This window comes from Ochlerotatus camptorhynchus, unplaced genomic scaffold (genome assembly GCF_037179485.1).
Source record: "Ochlerotatus camptorhynchus isolate MF236.1 unplaced genomic scaffold, CSIRO-AGI_Acam_v1.1 ptg000344l, whole genome shotgun sequence".
Classification (NCBI taxonomy): domain Eukaryota; kingdom Metazoa; phylum Arthropoda; class Insecta; order Diptera; family Culicidae; genus Ochlerotatus; species Ochlerotatus camptorhynchus.
The window spans coordinates 657,891-677,941 of NW_027040832.1; the positions used below are offsets into that span (position 1 = coordinate 657,891).

General features: G+C 37.3%; 1 protein-coding gene across 5 annotated transcripts in view; it reads left to right on the forward strand.

The window, feature by feature from the left end:
- Window positions 1-4,429: 4,429 nt before the first annotated feature.
- LOC135709003 (ubiquitin-conjugating enzyme E2 Q2) overlaps window positions 4,430-20,051 on the forward strand; it is a 70,162-nt gene continuing 54,540 nt past the window's right edge. The window contains exons 1-2 of one of the 5 annotated variants that reach the window (XM_065231200.1): window positions 4,430-4,815; window positions 10,470-10,851. In XM_065231200.1, the coding sequence (XP_065087272.1) occupies window positions 10,690-10,851 (162 nt within the window). In that variant the 5' untranslated portion in view covers window positions 4,430-4,815; window positions 10,470-10,689. Of the gene's footprint in view, window positions 4,816-10,234; window positions 10,852-20,051 lie in introns of those variants that run through there. The other 4 variants (XM_065231198.1, XM_065231201.1, XM_065231202.1 and 1 more) reach the window with 4 other exon arrangements.

Genomic DNA, 20,051 nt, shown 5'->3' on the forward strand with positions numbered 1-20,051 from the left:
ATGGACTCATTGATTTCCATTGAAGAAGACCTCACATGTTGTCTGCTGAAATCGTTTTTGAAGAGAGCGTTCCATCCGGATAATTTCACGACGATTGACAATGAGACAATGGAATTCGTAGGTCCATTGGAAAAGGATCTGTATGTTTATTTCGAAGTAAACATAAATGTTTCCGAACACGAATCGTTGGAAATCTGTACAGGAACCATTGAGCAAAGTAAATCATCGAAGTGGAAAGATGAACGAAGCCGTCGGATTACTGCATCCAGGGCTTACTCCTTGTATACATACTATACAACTCAACCCCAAAAGGATAAGGACTGGCGAAAGAAAATTCTGACTATGGTGATGCCAAAACATTTTTCTACACCTGCAATTGAACATGGTCTTCGATGTGAAATAAAAGCTGTGGCAGCATATGAGAGGGATTTTAGAAAAAACGTTTTGAGAAGTGGATTTGTTGTACCCCCTCATATGCCATGGTTGGGAGGATCGCCTGACGGAATCGTTATCGATGAAGAAAAAGTAATCGAAATCAAATGTCCGGAGGTTGGAAAAAATAAACCTTTGAGCGATTTCATCAAGGATCTTCCCTATTTCACAAAGAATATGGTTTTGAAGAAAAATCACCAGTACTACGCTCAGGTTCAACTAAACATGTTTATAGTTAAATGTAAATCAACAGATTTTATAATCTACTCAGAGCACGAAGATACGTGTTATGTTATAGAAATTCAATTTGATTTTGAATACGTTCGATCATTGGTGGCAGTGCTGAAAGAAGTTTATTTCAATGTTTTTCTAAAATACTTGTATACTGCTACATTTAATGGTTGACAAATATACTAGAAACAAGTAATAACGAATATGCTTTTGTGTAATAAAAAACAGCTACTTTTAAAATCGTGCGTTAGACAAAATTGGCTTCGAAATGTTGACAATTCCACAGACAATGTAAACTAGATCATCCAATACAGGAAGGAAACGTACATCGATTTTGTTGTTGAATATTTCGAAAAATTTTATGCGTTGTATAGCTCTTTCCACATGTACTCTTGCTGCAGCTATAGAGACATTTTCGTGAGCCTCCATCCTACTCAACTGATACTGAGGTGCAGTCAGAAATGGTGGCCGTACAAGTTTCACTCCCAGGGCTTTACATTCAGCATCAATGCTGAAACCTTTATCGGTCATCACAGCTTCTCCAATCTTCAGCTTCTCCAGCACATTTTCCTCGGCAACTATTTGCTTATCAGAAGCCTTTCCACCATATCCGCGACTAACGTAAGAAATCGTCCCACCTGGGGTAACTGAAATCAAGTACTTCGCAGTCTCACGCCCTTTATAATGCGAATATGCATTGATCCTGCAGTGAAGGCAGCTTGGTTTTTTAATTGCCATTTCAGTGCAATCGAGTACAGCGACAACATCGGTATAATCCGGACGAAAATAGTGTGGCATGTTACGGCTAACTTCTTCCAGTGACGGCCAAGGAATCAAAGGAGTACAAATTATTTTCAACCACGGAACTGTGCGGTAAAACACCAACGAAATTGTCTGGTAATGCAAATTGAACAGGGTACTCATGCAAGAGAACGATAAATTTGTTTTCATTTTTATTAAAACAACAAGCACTTCCTCTTCCACAGAAATGGTAGAGTGAGATCGCTTCTTATAGGCAGCCAACGAACTCAAACCCTTAACGATGGTACTCAACATTTTGCGGGATGCCAGTCCGGTCCAAGAAGTCAACTCCGAGTCGGTTTTAAATTGAATAGTCATAGTCCTACGGCGACCGATAAAAAGTTTATCCAAATCAAGAGTATCCACCTGGACAGCTACTTCCTTGAGTTCTGGTGCTTTAACCATGCTATTTTCTTCCTCAGCATCTGTACAGATGGACATTTGGCTGTCTTCTAGAATATCATCTTGTTGATTTCGCCTAGCTGCTCGATCTGCGCGATCCACAGCAGCTTTGTCTTTTATCGAATTAGAAATTGGTCGGGGAAGGTTGATATCAGGTATAGCTGTACTTTTCAGTATCATTCGATCGGTAAGCCGTTTAGTAGCTAGAATAAAAGCGGTGCACATTACTTTTAACAAGCATACAAATACAAACCACCACTCACTAGGACTAACAAAATTCGCAATGCTAAAATGAGAGCTGCAAACCCTCGACGTCGAAGTCGGTTCGAAGTTTAACCGTAGTTTTGCCACCCACGCTTTCATTCGTTTTCTATCTTCCTTTTTGGGAAATGCGTGGAATGAACAGCCTTGGCCATACCGCTGATAGCAGCCAGGAACTATGCATACAGTTCTATTTTTCTCCGGTGTGATAGACGTGTTCTTCACAAAACAGTTACATTTGACTCAAAAGGAAGTCTTTGCAAATTACTCAAAATTGGATACTTCGCAAATAACTTAATTTTGAGTGGTTGCACTTACACTCAAAAATATTACTATACACAGATAGATTAAAATTTAATCATTTTATGCTTAATCAATATTTATACATGGAATCTAATTCTTTTTTTGTCAAAATTATACTAAGTCTGAATACCGATGAAGTATTCGTTCAGTGTATACTGCTGATTTAGCCTTTGACATGATTTAAAAAAAAGTGAGCAGAATCCAGGACAGAAAACCGACGGAGGAAATTGAAGTGGGGATCGCTCAGATGACAACAGTTCCAGAGACCTGACGCAAGACGGCTGGAAGAATATCTTCCGATGCTTCCGATGGATGAATTTAAGGTGAGTTGATATTTATGTTAAAGTTTACTTAGGCATCACTTCGTTCGATCTGCTGACATTTTTTTTATGAAATCATTTCCCAAATTAAACTATCCTTTCTGTTCGACCCGTTCTACCCTCTAATTTCAGCGATGAAGATGCCAAGTATGTCTTCCTGCCGTAGTATAAGACATTTCGCTTCACAGATTGATCGCTTCGAAAATCGATTTGTGCTGTCAGTCGTTTTCATGAATAAAAATAAGGAACAGAAACCTGAGCTGGAAAGTAGGTGACACCGGAGAAATTCGCGGCGACTGAAATACGCTGGTAATGGTTATAGAGCACATAATAAGGGCCCTCTGTTGACTGTCAATGAATTCGCTAACATCCGGATCGGAGAGCGAACAACTCTACTACGACAACATAACCCTACCGGCGTCGATTCTTTCGGCTTTTGGATTGAAACTGTTGCGTGGCCGAAGAAATATGGTCGGTGTCGGTAGTAAAGTTATATCCGTTCTAATATTGGTACATCCTCAGTAGCACTAAGCGATAAAGTAAAATGAAGACATTGTAAATGTTTATTGCTAGAAAAATAAAAATGGTTCAATGTTTCAATCCTGTGAACAAATTGATAAATTCAAAAGAAACCAAAAATCAAAACAAAAACGCAAAGCAATCTAAAACCAGCATACAGCAAGACTAATCACTGCATGTATAAAGTATATTTAAACTGAACTATCCTTAATCCAGTTTTATACTAGGCGTGCATTCTCTGTCTTTATACCAAGCTACACAGCAAAAAAAGTTGTTGAATATTACATCGAAACTGCTGCAACCAGGCCAATCCATCGGTTGTGTAATATCACATTGTACGATGTACATAGATTTTGCGAACAAAATTACATCCATTGATGTAATATTGTATCTGCTTTTTGCTATCACATCATTATTTCATACATCAGCTTGAATTACGTTGATCGATATTACATTTTTTTTTGCTGTGTATGCGTCGGTCAGGAGAGTTGCGATTTAGTGTAACTTTTATACTATTTAGTTTTGAATATTTTTTTAGTGTAGGTGTCAAGATGAGTACAAAATACTTAATTTTGAGTTGTTTCGTCACTCCGTGCATAATAATGTGGCTGTATGGCAATGACGTTTATATAAGGTCTGGGCCAAAGGGCTTATTGGTGTTAGTGAAATGTGCAAATGGTTAGTGGTGTTCGTATTATATTGCAATGTTTATCTTTTTACACGAAACAGTGGCAGTGACGTATATCTATCTGTTCTCAGTATGTTGGCAGTGACGTATATCTATCTGTTCGCAGATGTTCAGCAATGTTTACAACATTTTTGCTTCTAACACCAGCAAGCTGCCTGTTGGCCCAGACCTTATATAAATGTCATTGGCTGTATGGGCCTTTTGTAAAATTACATGACATTAAAATTGACATTAAAAATTTTGTTTGTAATAGCTAAGCCACCGGGTCGCCCCTCGAGCGTGTTTTCCTCCGAAAAAGTTCAAAAGAAACCACCAAACTGTTTCGTTTCTTTTTCCACATGAGCCACGCTGCATAAGTGCATCTCTTTCTGCCTCATGGACAGGCGCAGGCAAGCTAGTCGTCACGTCGCAGAGCTAGCATCTCTCGCATCACCACTTCACCAGCAGCAGAGCAGGCAGAGTTGGTTCGTTTTCCTCGTTAGCTCGCAGTATCGGTCGGACGTAGACGAATTTCTCGCAGTACTCGGTCAGTGCGATTGAAACCTTTTTTCGAATGGTGATTTTCGCGACGTCGTTTTTTTACTGCCTTGTCTCTGTGTAGTTTGCTAATGAAAGAGTGGAAAATTGTCGAAAAACTAGTGCACTCGATAGAAATCGAACGGTAAGGGCCACCTGGAGTGTTCAGGAAGCTGAAAAGTGCATCGCCTAGAAGAATTGTGCCGTGGAAGGAAAATCGACGGAATTGTGTAGTTCCAGAAGGTCCCGTATAAAGAAAGAAGTTATTTTTTTTCTACTCCCTTCTGCTGGTCGTCGCCTTTTTCTCCGAGTTGGATATTATTTTATCGTCGGTGTGTTGGTGTAAGTAGTGGTTATAGCTGTGTGAGCATCACGAAGATTTTTTTTTTGGGCTCAGTTTAGCTGGGGCGGAAGAAGAAAGGAAAATTTTCCCGTTCTCATTTTGCTGCTGCTGTATGATGGTGTCCGAGACCAGTGTTGCCATTTTTTTTCTCAGATTATTGTCGATCTCGAGAGGGTGTTAGTGACAACCATGATGACTAGTAGCGCAGTTTGGGTGCTATGAAGTTTGTTGTTCAAATGCTTAGGGGAACTGTGGGGAAGACAGTAACTTTGTAACAGTTGATTGTTTGACGGCTAAACTATTGCATTATTGGGTTTTTGTTACATTCACGCAGTTAACGATATTATGTTATGCATTTCAGACTACACAACTTGGTATGGGAGCTGTCAAAAATAAAAATATAAACAAAACAACAAACTGCTCTTGCGGCGATGTGATGTAAACTTCGGGACAGGCAGTGTAAATATTTACATTATTTGACAAATCTCGCGTAACATTTGAAAAGGGCCTATGTCCAAATTGTAAACAATCCAGAAAATGAATTGTAAATTTTTCCGCCAGTATTTAATTCATATTTAAATAAATTGAAGTATTTTAGGCATTTATATTGTTCACAATAACAATAGTAACTATATCTCAGTACACAACATCCAAAACATGCGAAACGTTTTCAAAAATACATGAAAATCGATAAAAATTTAATATCACAGTAATAAGCCTTTTTGTGAATCTTTAAATGGTTAGGCCCTTTTTATTAAGCCGTTGTGCTTGTCATCATAAATTGTAGGCCCTTTGCTAAGCCTTTTCTTAACGTCAAATAAATCATCGGCCCTGCCTCAAGCAGTAGGGCCTAGCTTTGATTTGAAATTTTTCAATCATCGGACCTTCTACGTCGCTAGGCTTATGAATGGAACCTCATCGAACGAAAAAAAATATATGTTAGGCCCGAGGTTAGGCCGTTTTAGCATAAATGATTGGAAAAATTTCGTGGATTGGCCGTTTTTAAAATCAAGTTATTTTTAATGATTTTTATCGATAATGCGGAACGTTCCTATACGACTGGTAGCTGATTACCAGTGCTACAGAATGGTATCAAAAATCGGTTTGTTTACATTTTGATCATAGGCCCTATTCAAATGTTACGCGAGAAATCTCAGGTAATCATGACAGCAGTCGGTATATTTTCTTCATTTAAATTGTTTTCAATAACCAAACGTCATGATTATCTGAGATTTGTCAAATAAGGTAAATACCCTAATAAACAAATACCATAAACGAACTGTATCCCGGATGGGTAAAGTATCCAACAAATGGTTTGGATGATACCCCGAACACGTCATTGCTCTCTTTTATGGTTATTTTTATTGGGTATGTACACCGTTGCAACCAAATAATTGCTAAGGTTTTACAGCATCAAAACAGTAAATGTTACAACATTGTTTACGATTTTGTTCTTGGAAATAAGTAAATTTGCGGCGCCGGTGATGTAGTGGTAAGCGTAACTGCCTCTAAGGGTACGCAATAACCTTCAACTCCAGGGCTGGTAGCGAGTCACTTTTTAGTGACTTGGTCACTTTTTTCAAGCAAGTCACTAAAAAGTCTCTTGCGTCTCTCCTGAATTTATTTTGCGAATTCCATTGAAGATGTTATGGAGTTATTCTCAGATTTAATTGTAATCCTCCTATTAGTATATTCAAAAAGATTACAAGGACTTATGTCCCGGATTCGTTTTCTCCTATAAACTTGATGAAATTATCCTCAAAAGACCCTTGGAATTTTCCTCTGAAGGAGTTGTTCCTCAGAAATTACTAAGAGTTTTCATTATAATTTGCTTTCAATTCAATTCAGGGTTTCTTGAAATTCTACTCAAAACTATCAGGCTTTACAAGAAATCTTAAATTCCTCAGAACTACCTTGAAAGCAGATTGCATTTCATGTTTTTCTGAAAGATTTTTTTTGCCAGAACCTCCTCGAATTGAGGTCCTAACGAATTTTAATAAAATTCCACGAGCTTTTAAAACTGCATGGAATTTGACTCCAGATTCTTGAAAATTTCTTAAAGTATTATCGCTTTAAGTCCAGAACTAGTTCAAATTTAAAATTTCTAGGAAATATGCATGTTCAAAAACAAAACAAAAACAACATTTCAAGTCTCGTTTTTTTAAAATTTATTTGTTAATGAAGATTAATCCACTCTATCTATAATGCTCAAAGTGTGAATGAAAATAGCGAGAAAAATTAAATGCTTGTATTTTAAAATTAATTATTTTCTTTAAAATATCCTTAGTAATAAAATTATTAAATTCACTGAGCCTTCCAGGTATTTTTATGAAAAATAAAGTTTCCTGAGGATTCCCGGTCTAATACCGTGGGTTTGGTCATAAACTTTCTATTGAATTGTTGCTTTAGTCGCATACGGAACATTTCAAGAGATCCGCAAAATGATTCATAAGAGTAAAATTCATAATCACAATAACATACAATACAATACATTCTGTTGTCAGCAGTTAATCCTATTGTAAATGTATTATGTGTGTATATTAGAACAAACAAACGGCATGCCTGAAACGTTCAGCTTTACCTTTGAAAGAGGGGACTTTTTCCTTCATTTTGAGACATAACGAAATTTCTTTCTACGAAACGTTTCGTACAAAATATGTATGGAGTATTTAGGTCGATCAGTGTTATAGGGAAATCATTATCAAATCTCACGGTTCATATTTTCATGCATTTTCCCGCACTCATACAAACAAACAACGCCAAAAATGATTTCCAACCCAAAACTCATGAAAACCGCTCAAACATCAATAATTATTGGTACCATGCTCATGTTTGTTTCGTTAGGTTTCCATCGAATAAATGCAGTAAACATTTGAGTTTTTTGTACCTACGAGTAGATATACCATAATAAAAAAAATACCATAAACGAACGTTAACCAAAATGATTGAACTATTCCACAAATGGTTTGGATGCTACCCCGAACACGTCGTTAATTCTATTTTTTCTGAGTTCTGGAACTTGATGTTTTCCTGTGGAATCTCAACAAGTTTCCTTAGCAAATTACTAATAGTTCATCTTGGAACTCTTTGAATTCACTCCTAAATTCTCACAGAATTGCGGAAATTCTCCGATGAAAGCTCCTGAAAATTATTTTGGTATACTTCGCAGCATTAACAAAAATCATGAAATCTACTTCAAAGTTTCTTTCTTTTTATTATTGCAAACATTACGATGCTATGAGCGGTCCACGAAAGGTATTGCAATAAAATATAAAATATAATTGAAGAAATAATCATAAACACGCAGTGAGCATTAAATTTTCATTAAAATTAAAATTTCTACTATTTTTTGATAATATAATTTGACAAAATCACTGATATAATGATTCACTACAGCCGCTATTTCTTTTCTCGCTAGAAGTCATTAGAAGTTGATGTAGAAGTCCTCTGTTGCCAAGTGAAAAGAAAGGGAATCTTTCGAAGACCGTCATGCTAGTTCAATTGTTTTTCTCTTGGCGTGACTATTGTACACCGACTCTAGGACGGAATTGAAACTCGTACACTGAACGAAAACATCCGCAATACTTAGACTGATTATTGCATTGCTCGAGCCCTTTAACAATATGCTTTCGAATTTCGGATGATTGCCTTATGGTTTAATTCGTCATCAGCTGATGAGCATATGACTGTCATCCAAATAAATGATAATATTTATTTGAAAATTGGCTGTAAATCATACAGCGCTCACAGGACAACAAGTTAAGAATGGGATGTCTTTCAATTGCTTTAAAATAGATTTTTAATTCGATTGTTTACATTTCCATACTGAATAGCCATGAACACCCATTCCATTTTGGAACCAAAAGTCGTTTGTTGGTAGAGGAAACTTCATCCATCACGGAATAGACTTCTCTGACGTTTGTGAATTTCACAAGTATTAGTGCAGAACTTTTGGTAAATTCAAAGATTTTCTTGCACTAATATTTATAATTTACCCAAAGTTCTGCACTAATACTTGTACATTTCACAAACGTCAGAGAAGTCTATAGACAATCTTCGGTTTCCACGTTTTACCAATGTTTGTATCATCTCTGATAGCGATGATTATGTTTCTACCTCGTTTGTCAGCTCATGACGTTCGATAGAATTGTTTACATCATCATTTGGATGATTTTCGTTATGGGGCTCAACCAATACCATATGCATTTCAATTTGGGATGACAATCATTCTACAGAGAGCATTACGTATTTCCGCTCGCTTCTGGTATTAATGTTCATGCTGAGGCCTATTCTGCGTCGCGAGTGAGGTGAGGTGACTCGCTCTCACTAGTGAGGTGACAAAAGTCACCGCGAGTCACCCGTGCAAATCAAATATCTTAACAACTTGAGACTTTTTATCAAATCCAACGGTACGTACGTATGGAAAGGTAGATAAATTTCTTTCAATTTTTATGCATACCCGCTCAAAAAAGACAGGGGAAGTGAGGGTAGTGAGGTGATATGCTGTTACTAGTGAGGCGACTCTCCATTTAATTTGCACGGAGAGTCATCTCACTCGCGGTGACTTTGGTCACCTCACTAGTGACAGCGAGTCATCTCACCTCACTCGCGGCGCAGAATAAAGGGCAATATCCAATACACAACCATCAGCCAAGATTTCAGAGCTTTTAACGCCCACCCAGAAAAGTTACAGCTATTGGAAGTTATTTTTGGAGATAAAAACAAAATTACGTTGTCCGGTACTGTAAATCTCATACCAAAAAAAATAGAAGATTTTATTAACAGAAATTTTGTTTTCTCGAGTAAACAGCCAAATCGACGTGAGTCCTTGTTTTTATAAACAATGCAATGGCTACAAACGTTAATTTATCGAAACTTAAGGGCCAGCCACAATGGATACGTTTGCATTCCGTCGACGTAAATTTGACAGATAACCAATGGGTTAACTGTCAAATTCACGCAAACGCAATGTATCCATTGTGGGTGGCCCATTAGAGCTCGCTCACACAAACTGTGAGATTTTCCCCTACCTGATGGTGGTGTTTGTTGGTTTACGTTTCGATAAATAATTTATAATTATTGACGTTTGAAGCCATTGTTTACACAATCATGTAAGCTTTAGTTGCATTGTAGTTCGAATTCGAAGGGTTTAATAGTGCACAATGTTTTACAAAGTATACCCGTGTGACAACACGGCAACTTATGTGTTATCATCATGAGTGTAAGTCGCCTTGTAAATATTATTTATAAATCTTGATTTGATAAGTCCATGTTCGCCGTGTCGGTTTTCATGCGTGCGTTGACAATCTGGCAACACTGTCTCACCATCATTAGCCAGTATGGCGAACGAATGCAAGAGTGTGCTACGAACGAGTGAGTTGCTCATTGTTCACATCTACTTCTGCTACCTATGGTGGAGCTGCTGCTGATGGTTCGCGAAGAAAAACAGCAGTTTCAGTATTACCTATACGGTTTGGTACCGACCAAAGAAGCAGAGTGAACGTGCAATGTGAGTGGTGTGTGAAATCACGGAAGGCTAGCGGAAATAAGTGCTGAAATATGGTTCGCTAGATGAATACCAGCCGTAGAAAAGTGGATGTGGCTCGGTTTGAGCAGAATAGAGAATAACCACTATTTTGTTCTTATTTCCTAGCAGTGAAGCGTAAATTATCTACTAGCAAACACAGTTGAAGTAAGCTTCGAAGAATCAAGTCAACAAAAGTGTCTGAATCAATTCTACTACGGAAAAAGATCAGTGAAAAGATTCCCCGACACGACATCTTCTAGTGCAAGCGTGTGAGTGTATTTTCTAAAGTGGACAAAGTTCCTGGTAAATAAATGCAGTGAGTGAGGTGAAGTAAGGAATCCGAGAAATGGCGTGTTTAAACACCCTGAAACTGGAAATCAAAACGTTGGAGCAAATATTCACCAAGAGCCACGAGCGGTTCCGGATCCTGACCGCCTCGGTGGATGAGCTGAGCTGTCGTTTCATCGGCCGCAACGGAAAACAATACGACATCCATGCCAATATTACGGTGAGTGCGCTGAACCTTGGCTTCATTTTTTCTGCCTTTTCCACACTTGGGAACCATGCAAAGTATTATAGGTACCTACCTCGGCGTTTACTTCGCGGATCGACCACCTCTCGCTCTCTCGCTCTAGCCTTCTCCTTTCGGTCTTGAATTGCGTTTTGTGTTTTACCCGTTTGCTTATTCATTCATGCAATGTAGAGGCACAACTTATTAGATTTGCCTGTTTGCTGTTGTAATGAAAATCTATCGCTAGATACATGATTAGTCTGGTCCTTCTTGTGTATAGGTGAATAGTTCAGGGTTCAGTTAGGTACTAATAATTGGAATCTTGATTGGTATGCCTTATCTACTTATCGATAAAATCTTGTATTAAAGAATGGTAAATATTTCAGTCACCCTACCTTATTTGAAAAAAAAAGTGTTGTTTTAGAGCTAGAATTTCTGTGTCGTGGGCATTAGATTACCTCTCACCCCAGCAGGCCTATAGTCGCTATATTCATAGTCTGGCGGATAGAATCTTGGGAACCAATTGAGCTGTCAAATAGCGGAACCAATCGAGCAAATCACGACCAACAACAGAACAGAGCACATCAGCTATTGCGAACAAAACTTCGGAAACCCTTTTCTCGTGACTCAAGGCTCGCCAACGCAAACTAACGCCATATTTGGGTTGAGGAAAGTTTCCCCTATCCGATGATGCTGGTAATTTCGTTCGATTGGAGAGAAAAGAATAATCAACCTTTTGTTTATAATAGTTGATAGTACCTTTCCAATTGTTGGTCTAAAATATATTGAATTGGTTCCGCTTTTTGATCAATCGAAATTCTATCCACCAGACTATGAATATAGCGACTATAAGCAGGCCTGGGTTCAATCCCAGTCGGCACCGTCGGCATCATAACATATCTGATCACGTGAAGCCGTTGGTTCCCGGTTCATGAGTTGATGGGTCGATAGGTAGGGTCCAGGTGTGGGAGTTGCCTACCTGGCGTCGGTAGCATTGGTGCTCAGTGCGGAAAACAAATCAAGGGGAAAAACCCTGGGCATTAGCAAAAGAGAATTTGAACCCACTCGTATTAGCATAGAGTAAAGTGGGGCAAAAGTTCAGATTCAGATTCAAAATTAAAATATCTCAAAACTCCAAGCTTTGATGAATTTTCAGTTCATTCGTAGCTAGAACGATTTTTTCCGGGAGAGTCTTCATGGGTTTGGGCATGACTCGAACTTTTACCCCACTATAGGGAATTCTAGCTTTCTGATGTCTAAAGCCTGATACTCCTAAAATCATCTTCAAGTAAAACATAATCATACGCTGTAATAAAATTACCTCCTCACTATTGTGTATCTTGTTGTACGCCCCCAAAGTAGGTACAAATGTTATAATTTATCATCTCGAAACACAAATTTTGTGCTTTGGGAAAAAGTCTTACTCTAAAAGACGGTATCAAGAGTGACATAGATGCCCAGGGATGCCTTTGCGAGTTTGCGAAGTGTTTGTAGATCAGACCAGCTAGGTTTGCGCAGGTCCGAGTTTTTATCTCGAAAGTGAGGTCTGTGCTGTTGTACGTCAGCGAGACGTCGTGGGTGTCAGTAGAGAGAACCCAAAGGCTACAGGTATTCCTCAACCATTGCCCGTAAAATATGATTCGTGACTGATGGTCTCAAAACGGGAGCTTGGATGTTGAACCGAAGCCGTCATTTTCCCTATTTATTTATTTTATGTTTTCGATACGTATTACGTCAGTTTATATGCCGGAGAGCCACCGCATAAAAAATCACGTAATTTTCGAAAACCAGGGTGACCACTCAACCGGGAAATCAAAGGGAAATTGATTACAATATCAACACTTGTAAAATCGATCTTTCCTTATGTGGTATTGACGCATCGATGCACGTTTAACTTTTCGCGGCTGTCGGAATCAACGCGCCTACGTCTACGGATCTTACGCAGGAGTGATTCGCATTTCGGTAGAGCTTGCCAAAAGTGTTTTGAGCTTATGTAGTCTAGAATTTGTTCGGTACGGTCGCGAAATTTTGAAATGATTGATACGTGCGGTAAAACAATTGAAACAAAGCTCAATAGTAAAATAAGTAGAATATCTAGGGAGGAAACCAAAATTAATCAACTTGCCAACATAGGCTATCACATTTATTTTGAGGGCACTCTTTAAGTGTTTTCTCTACCGTTGTCTCGCGTGGCGTTCACAATTTGCGCGATTTTCGTATCTTACGTAATTTAGATGTTCTAAAGCTCTAAACGGTTTTACTGATTCGAGGTCGTTCCTTAACCTTTGCCGACTGTCGGATTCAACGCGCCTACGTCTACGGAGCTTACGCAGAAGCAGGGGTTGAAACAGTTGACGTTTTTTACTACACTCGCTTCGTTGTCGTGCGCGACAGTCTGTTTGTATTCGAACATTCATGCTCTACCGTCGTCTCTCTCACACAACACGAGCGGTAGAATAACATTCGAGCTAAAAGAAAATTATCAAAATAGCTATCATTTGACATGTGTGATTTCGTTGCATTTCCTGAATTTGGTTGTCTTGTATGCAGCTCCACTTAATAGCAAGATCAATTTGAGCTACCGATCTGAATTCACAATATCGCTGTATGAAGGGCCAAAAACGGAGGTGCGGACCCGTAAGCAGAGACACTTACACGAAATCCACGGGAATTTAAGAATCTCCTTCCAACAATACGATCCAACAAATCGAATAACACAATTCGCAATACTTATTAAGCTTCCTACAGGATGGTTTGTAAAGAAGGGCGCGTCAATCTCACTGAAACTGTTGAAGTAGAATTCACACCACCACAATCGAATCGGTAGGATAAAGAAAATGATAGTGTTTATTCCCTCCTAGACTCCGGTTGTCATACCACTCCATCGTCCAGTCCCAGGTCAAATGATACCCTGATGCTCCCTCCCAACCCAGTATTTATTTATATAATGAAAATATATGAGCACAACATCAGCAGCTCTTATTATTAGAAAAACTAAAATACATACATTGGTGACGGTCTTCGGCGACAGTGTCGTATGACAGAGCCTGTCATATGACATTTTAGTTTGGTACTGTACTATGATAGCTTGTTTTGCAAGTGTCGGAGGCAAAGGCAGTCAATTATCACAGAAAATGTGTCGACTACCGTGACCGCTTACAAGACTGCGCAGAAGTGATACGCAATTCGGTAGAGCTTGTCAAACGCTTTTGAGCTTATGTAGTATAGAATTTGTTCGGTGCGGTCGCGAAATCTTGAAATGATTGATACGTTCTTTAAATTAACTAATTTGATACAAAGCTCAGTAGTAAATAAGTAGAATATCTAGGGAGGAAACCAAAATTAATCAACTTGCCAACATAGGCTATCACATTTATTTTGGTGGCACTCTTTAAATGATAATATGCCTTTTTTCTCGCTTCGGTTGTCTCGCACGGCTTTCGGAATTCGCGCGGTTTTCGTAACTTACATAATTTAGATATTTAGTTCGAAACGGATTTACTTATTCAATCGGTTTACTACGCGGATGTATCTACGCGCACACGTCACAGCATTTTTTTTATAACTATCTTGAAACAATACATACGGAATCCAGTGTTCAAGCGGCCAACATAGGCTAGTCTTTCTGCTGTATTGTCAAAGATAGAAGCAAAATTTATTCAAATGGGTCAAGTCTTGAAAACTAAGCTGTCACGCAGCTCCAGCTTGATAACCAATAAAAAAAAATATATCAACACTTGTAATGTAACGGTTCTTAACAAGCTTCTTCTTCTTCTTCGCATTTCAAGATTATTGCATATCGCATATTAGCTTATTGCGTGCTCTCAACTTAGTGTTCTAGATGCACTTCCACAGTTATTAATTGAGAGCTTTCGATGCCTGTACCATTTTTGCATTGGTATAATTGTGTGGCAAGTCCAATCATACTTCTATTGCCCAGGGAAGTCGAGAAATTTTCCAACCCGAAAAATTCCTAGACCGGACCGGGAATTGAACCCAGTCACCTCCAGCATGGTCTTGCGTTGTAGCTGCGCCTTTACCGATTGAGCTAAGGGAGGCCCCAGTCTGAGATGTTGATAATTACACCATATTTTTGAACATTTAATGTTTTCGGTGTCTGAAAGCTTTAAAAATTAAAGAATATGAAACAGTTTAAAATCCTTCAGAAAATCTCATGTAATCTTTGAAAAATTATTTATTCCGCGATTCCATCGTGGATCTAATTGTTTTCTAGATAAATTTCCAAATTCAATATACCATAATGCACCGAATACCGGTTCATTGATCCGGACATTTTTTATTATTAAATGTTAAGTTTATTTTTCAATATAATAAATACCTATTTGTGAACAATATATAAGGATTCTGAGACTTTGAACAATTACCTGTAAAAACAGAGAATTTAATTAATTATTAATTATTATTATTAATTTAAAACTAGTGGCCACCCTGATCTTAGTATTCTTAATGATTCTCTAGGAAAATCCTTTTCCTATCCTCCCCATAATTTTCTTTAATAGTTATGCCCTTTGGAAATTAATCCTTGAAATATTCCTAAGAATTTCCTTGGAACTCATTTCAGAATTATCTTGGGTATCAAACATTACTATCACGATGGTACCAATTATCGCTCCTGTTCCAATTAACGCTTTCTGGGGTCAAAACTGCGATTTTTCAATATATGATTAAGCAAGCAACAATGAGAGTTTACTACACTCAATTCTGGTTTTACGCAATTTTCATAATTTTTGTTATGTCCTCATTTAAAATGTTTACAGACATTTTGCCATATTTTTTGTTGTTTTTTTTTTTAAACAAGTTATTAGGGGCTATTCATAAACTACTTAGACACTTATTGGGAGTTAGCAATTGTGTACGGTCCACAGTGTTTGAAGTTTTCATTGTTCACTGAATAATTCACGTGTATTTCCGCAACCGTTGGACCCCCATGTGTCAGTAAACTAAACTGATCGGCGAGACAACGAATCATGGCACATAAAGAAACAGAGAAAAATAAATCTTGCTGCATCGATGATCAAATACGTTCACACAAACGATTTACTACTGACGGTATCATCGAAAGAATCTTTATATTCGTGTGTACCATTCGGCATGGATTGTGTGCGTTAGTTTCTGTTCATGATACATCTGCGTATCGCAGTATAACACTGCACAGTGGTCCAGAATGCAGATTTAGCTGGAATGATATGTTTTGAGTCTGAAATTGAAACTTTAGACTAAAAGTCCCTTCTACAAAGTTGTTCCTTATAGTTAGGCCCTCATTTTTATGACAATGAATTCTAGGGTGGTTCCTATTATCATTAAAATCAAATATCTAACTTTTTTGTTTGAATAAATTAAGGTATACATTCTTCGGCGAAGTTATAGCTGAGCTAATTTCAAGCAACTTTGTTGAAAACAACTTTTTTGTATCTCTTAAATTGGCCGATTTAGAGCTATTTTCTTGAATTGAGTTAGGGTGACTCTTAAAAAAACAGTTTTTTTGTTCTATTTTTCTTATTTCGAATTTCTCAGCAAAGGTGTTTTCAGATAACTTTTAGATCTTAAGAAGGCGCAATTTTTTGCTGCACAAAGCTTGTCAATATCTTTCGCCGATCAAGAGTTATTGACGTTTGTATACTAAAAATATACACTTTTCAAATGTTAATATCTCTGGTTGGGGCAAACAAAAAAAAAGTTTTTTTGCAGCATTTGAAAGGGCGTATGTTATTCTTCATAATATGAAAAAATTGGAGGTATGTTATTTTTTAAACTCGTATAAAATCAATTTGAATTTATTCATATTTTTTACTATATTTGAGTATATCTTTTTTATTAGAAGAGATACAGGCAACAAATTCAGCTATAAAACATTCGTCTTAAAGAGTTTTAAAAGTCTCTAGAAGATGACTTTCATGATAAATTTCAAATAAAAAAGTTATTGGCAAAAGATGGATTTCATAGGACCACTCTAATGACAAATTTATATAAAATGTGCTAGTACATTTGTTTCAATATTTGGACATTTAGTGTCTTCGAAGAAGTTTTTGTTCATAAAAATTCCCTTCTTTTGGTTTTTGCAAACGTCAGGGTGGTCCTCAAATTAGGGAATTTTTAAAACTAACTTTTTTGTTCTACAAAATATAAACATGTGTTGTTCAACAAAGTTGTAGATAAGTTACTTGCAAGCAACTTAGTTGAAGAAATTTTTTTTCTATCTCTTAACGTTCTCATTTTAGAGTAATTTTTCGGAGTTGACTTAGGGTGTTCCTGGAAAAAATAGTTTTTTAGCAATAACTTTTTTATTTGAAAATTCGCATGAAAGTCATCTTCTAGAGACTTTTAAAACTCTTTAAGACGAATGTTTTATAGCTGAATTTGTTGCCTGTATCTCTTCTAATAAAAAAGATATACTCAAATATAGTAAAAAATATGAATAAATTCAAATTGACTTTATACGATTTTAAAAAATAACATACCTCCAATTTTTTCATATTATGGAGAATAACATACGCCCTTTCACAGGCTACAAAAAAACTTTTTTTTTGTTTGCCCCAACCAGAGATATTAACATTTGAAAAGTGTATATTTTTAGTATACAAACGTCAATAACTCTTGATCGGCGAAAGATATTGACAAGCTTTGTGTAGCAAAAAATTGCGCCTTCTTAAGATCTAAAAGTTATCTAAAGACACCTCTGCTGAGAAATTCGAAATAAGAAAAATAGAGCAAAAAACCTGTTTTTTAAGAGCCACCCTAACTCAATTCAAGAAAAAAGCTCTAAATCGGCCAATTTAAGAGATACAAAAAAATTTTTTTCAACGAAGTTGCTTGAAATTAGCTCAGCTATAACTTTGCTGAAGAATGTATACCTTAATTTATTCAAACAAAAAAGTTAGATATTTGATTTAAATGATAATAAGAACCACCCTAGAATTCATTGTCATAAAAATGAGGGCCTAACTACAAGGAACAACTTTTTAGAAGAGACTTTTAGTCTAAAGTTTCAATTTCAGGCTCAAAACATATCATTCCAGCTAAATCTGCATTCTGTACCACTGTGCACTGGCGAATGGTTCATATTCAGCAACATGTAATGACACTGAATATGAATGGTCAAAAGCTGTTGCATAAAGTGAACATTAACTTTTCACATCGAATTACGTGGGTTATTGGGGAAGATTTTGTATTGCCAGGTTCCTAATTTTGCGTATATATTCTTAAGAAGTATAACCATTGAAATACTATATTCCTGAAAACTTTTTCAGAGGATTTCCAACAAAATATAATCCCTAGTAACCCTCATGTTCTTGACTGAATTTTCTTTATTGGTCGCGATGTTAAGGCGTCGTCCACTGTTGTGGTGATGTGGCATGTGCTAGCAAGTCAAAACATCATGACAACATTCTTCTCATTCCACAAAACATGCATGCAACCTCGATTAATGTCAGACACCCACTGCCCACTACTGTGGCGGAGATGTGGCATGTCAAAACATTATGCTGAAACATTGCATGTGGCGAACGTCAACATGATGTTAGTCAAGTTAGTTTCTGATATGGCGGCGGAGTGGCATCTGTTAGCATGGTAAAAAAGCTTACGCCACATTTCATCCACATGATCTTTTGGCATGTTGTATGATGCCGCACCGTCGCCACAGCAGTGGGCGCCTCGTCTGGTGTCCGCAGTACGTTGTTCTAGAGTTTTTTTTTCGATTACACGAGTGAATTCCGTAAATTTAATACACGTATCATGTGGGATTTGATTTAATTGGTTCAAAAATGGAATACCCCGTGATCCCGGCGATATAGCAAGTTACTGTGTTCGGCAAACATTTTCAGGTGACTAAGATCTTTCGGATGGTGGACATATAAGTTCAGAGTTCAGACACTAGGTGGCGTAAGTGTATATATATATGAGATTTTTTATGTTCTATTTATATCTCATGAACCTGACATTCATGGAAAATACAGTCCTCAACAATGTTTTTTTTTCCCCCGGTGGACAAGGCCTTCTACATGAAGAACAGGTTAGTTGCGAATGCTCTTGTTACGCGGCTCTATTTCATATGTGCTTTATCACAAGATCCTGACTTACTTGGAATATACAGGCTTCTACATACATAGTTGCTAAACTAACCAAGTCCTTTCAAATGATGGACAATACACTCTTAGAAATTATCGCCGACTTCTGTAATTTTTACCGAAATCTGAACAGCTGAACTTTTCGGTTGAAATTTATGCAATTCAATTCAATTGCTTTTCAGCTATTTTGAAACTAAATCTCCACTAAAATGACAAGATTTGATAATTTAAACAAGGTTAAAAATGTTTTGATATTATTTTCAAATTAAAATGAAGGACAAAGTTTTACAGAACGTTCAGCTGTTCTGATTTCGGTAAAATTTACCGAACACGGAAACAACATCTTAGTGTGTAAGTGTGTATGATACATGCACAAGCTCTTACGTACACTGCGCTAGTGTACGTAAGAGCTTGTGCATGTATCATATCTCAAGATTTTGGCATTCTGAGAAATAACTGTTCACTGCAAAGTTGTTCAGATGACCAAGGTCACTGCAAAGTTGTCCAAAAAATATATGAAAACTTTCCCGAAGACACCCATTCACGGATTTTTCATACGTTGTAGCAAGCGTGATTGACCATTTTATGAATAATCCGGATCATCTGGACAACTTGTTTGTGGCCTCCAGTGTGCATAATTTGGCCTCAATGCCAAATTCAGTCAGATAACACATCAACAAGTGCTTGCGCAAAAAAAAAACATGGGGCTCTAGGACTAGTTTAATTTATTTACCTCTTTTACGGATGTTCCGGATCTTCCGGAGGACCAGTCTGTGATCATCAATATTCTGGCCACAATATGAAATTAATTCGAAAAACACATCAACAAGTGTGTTCGCAAAAAAAAGCTCTAGAAACAGTTTAATGAATTGACCACTTTTACGCATGTTCCGGATCTTTTAATGGACCAGCCTTAGCCCTCCAGGGTACATATTTGGACCAAAACCCCATATTTTTTCTTAAAACTCACCAATAAGTGCTTCCGCTAATAACTGCGCAGCTCTAACTCCAATTTCATGAATTTACCACTATTACGGATGTTACGGTGTCCCCGCTGGAAGATACATTGTACCCAAAGAAGGACAGTTAACAATTTCCCCGAAGATACCAGGA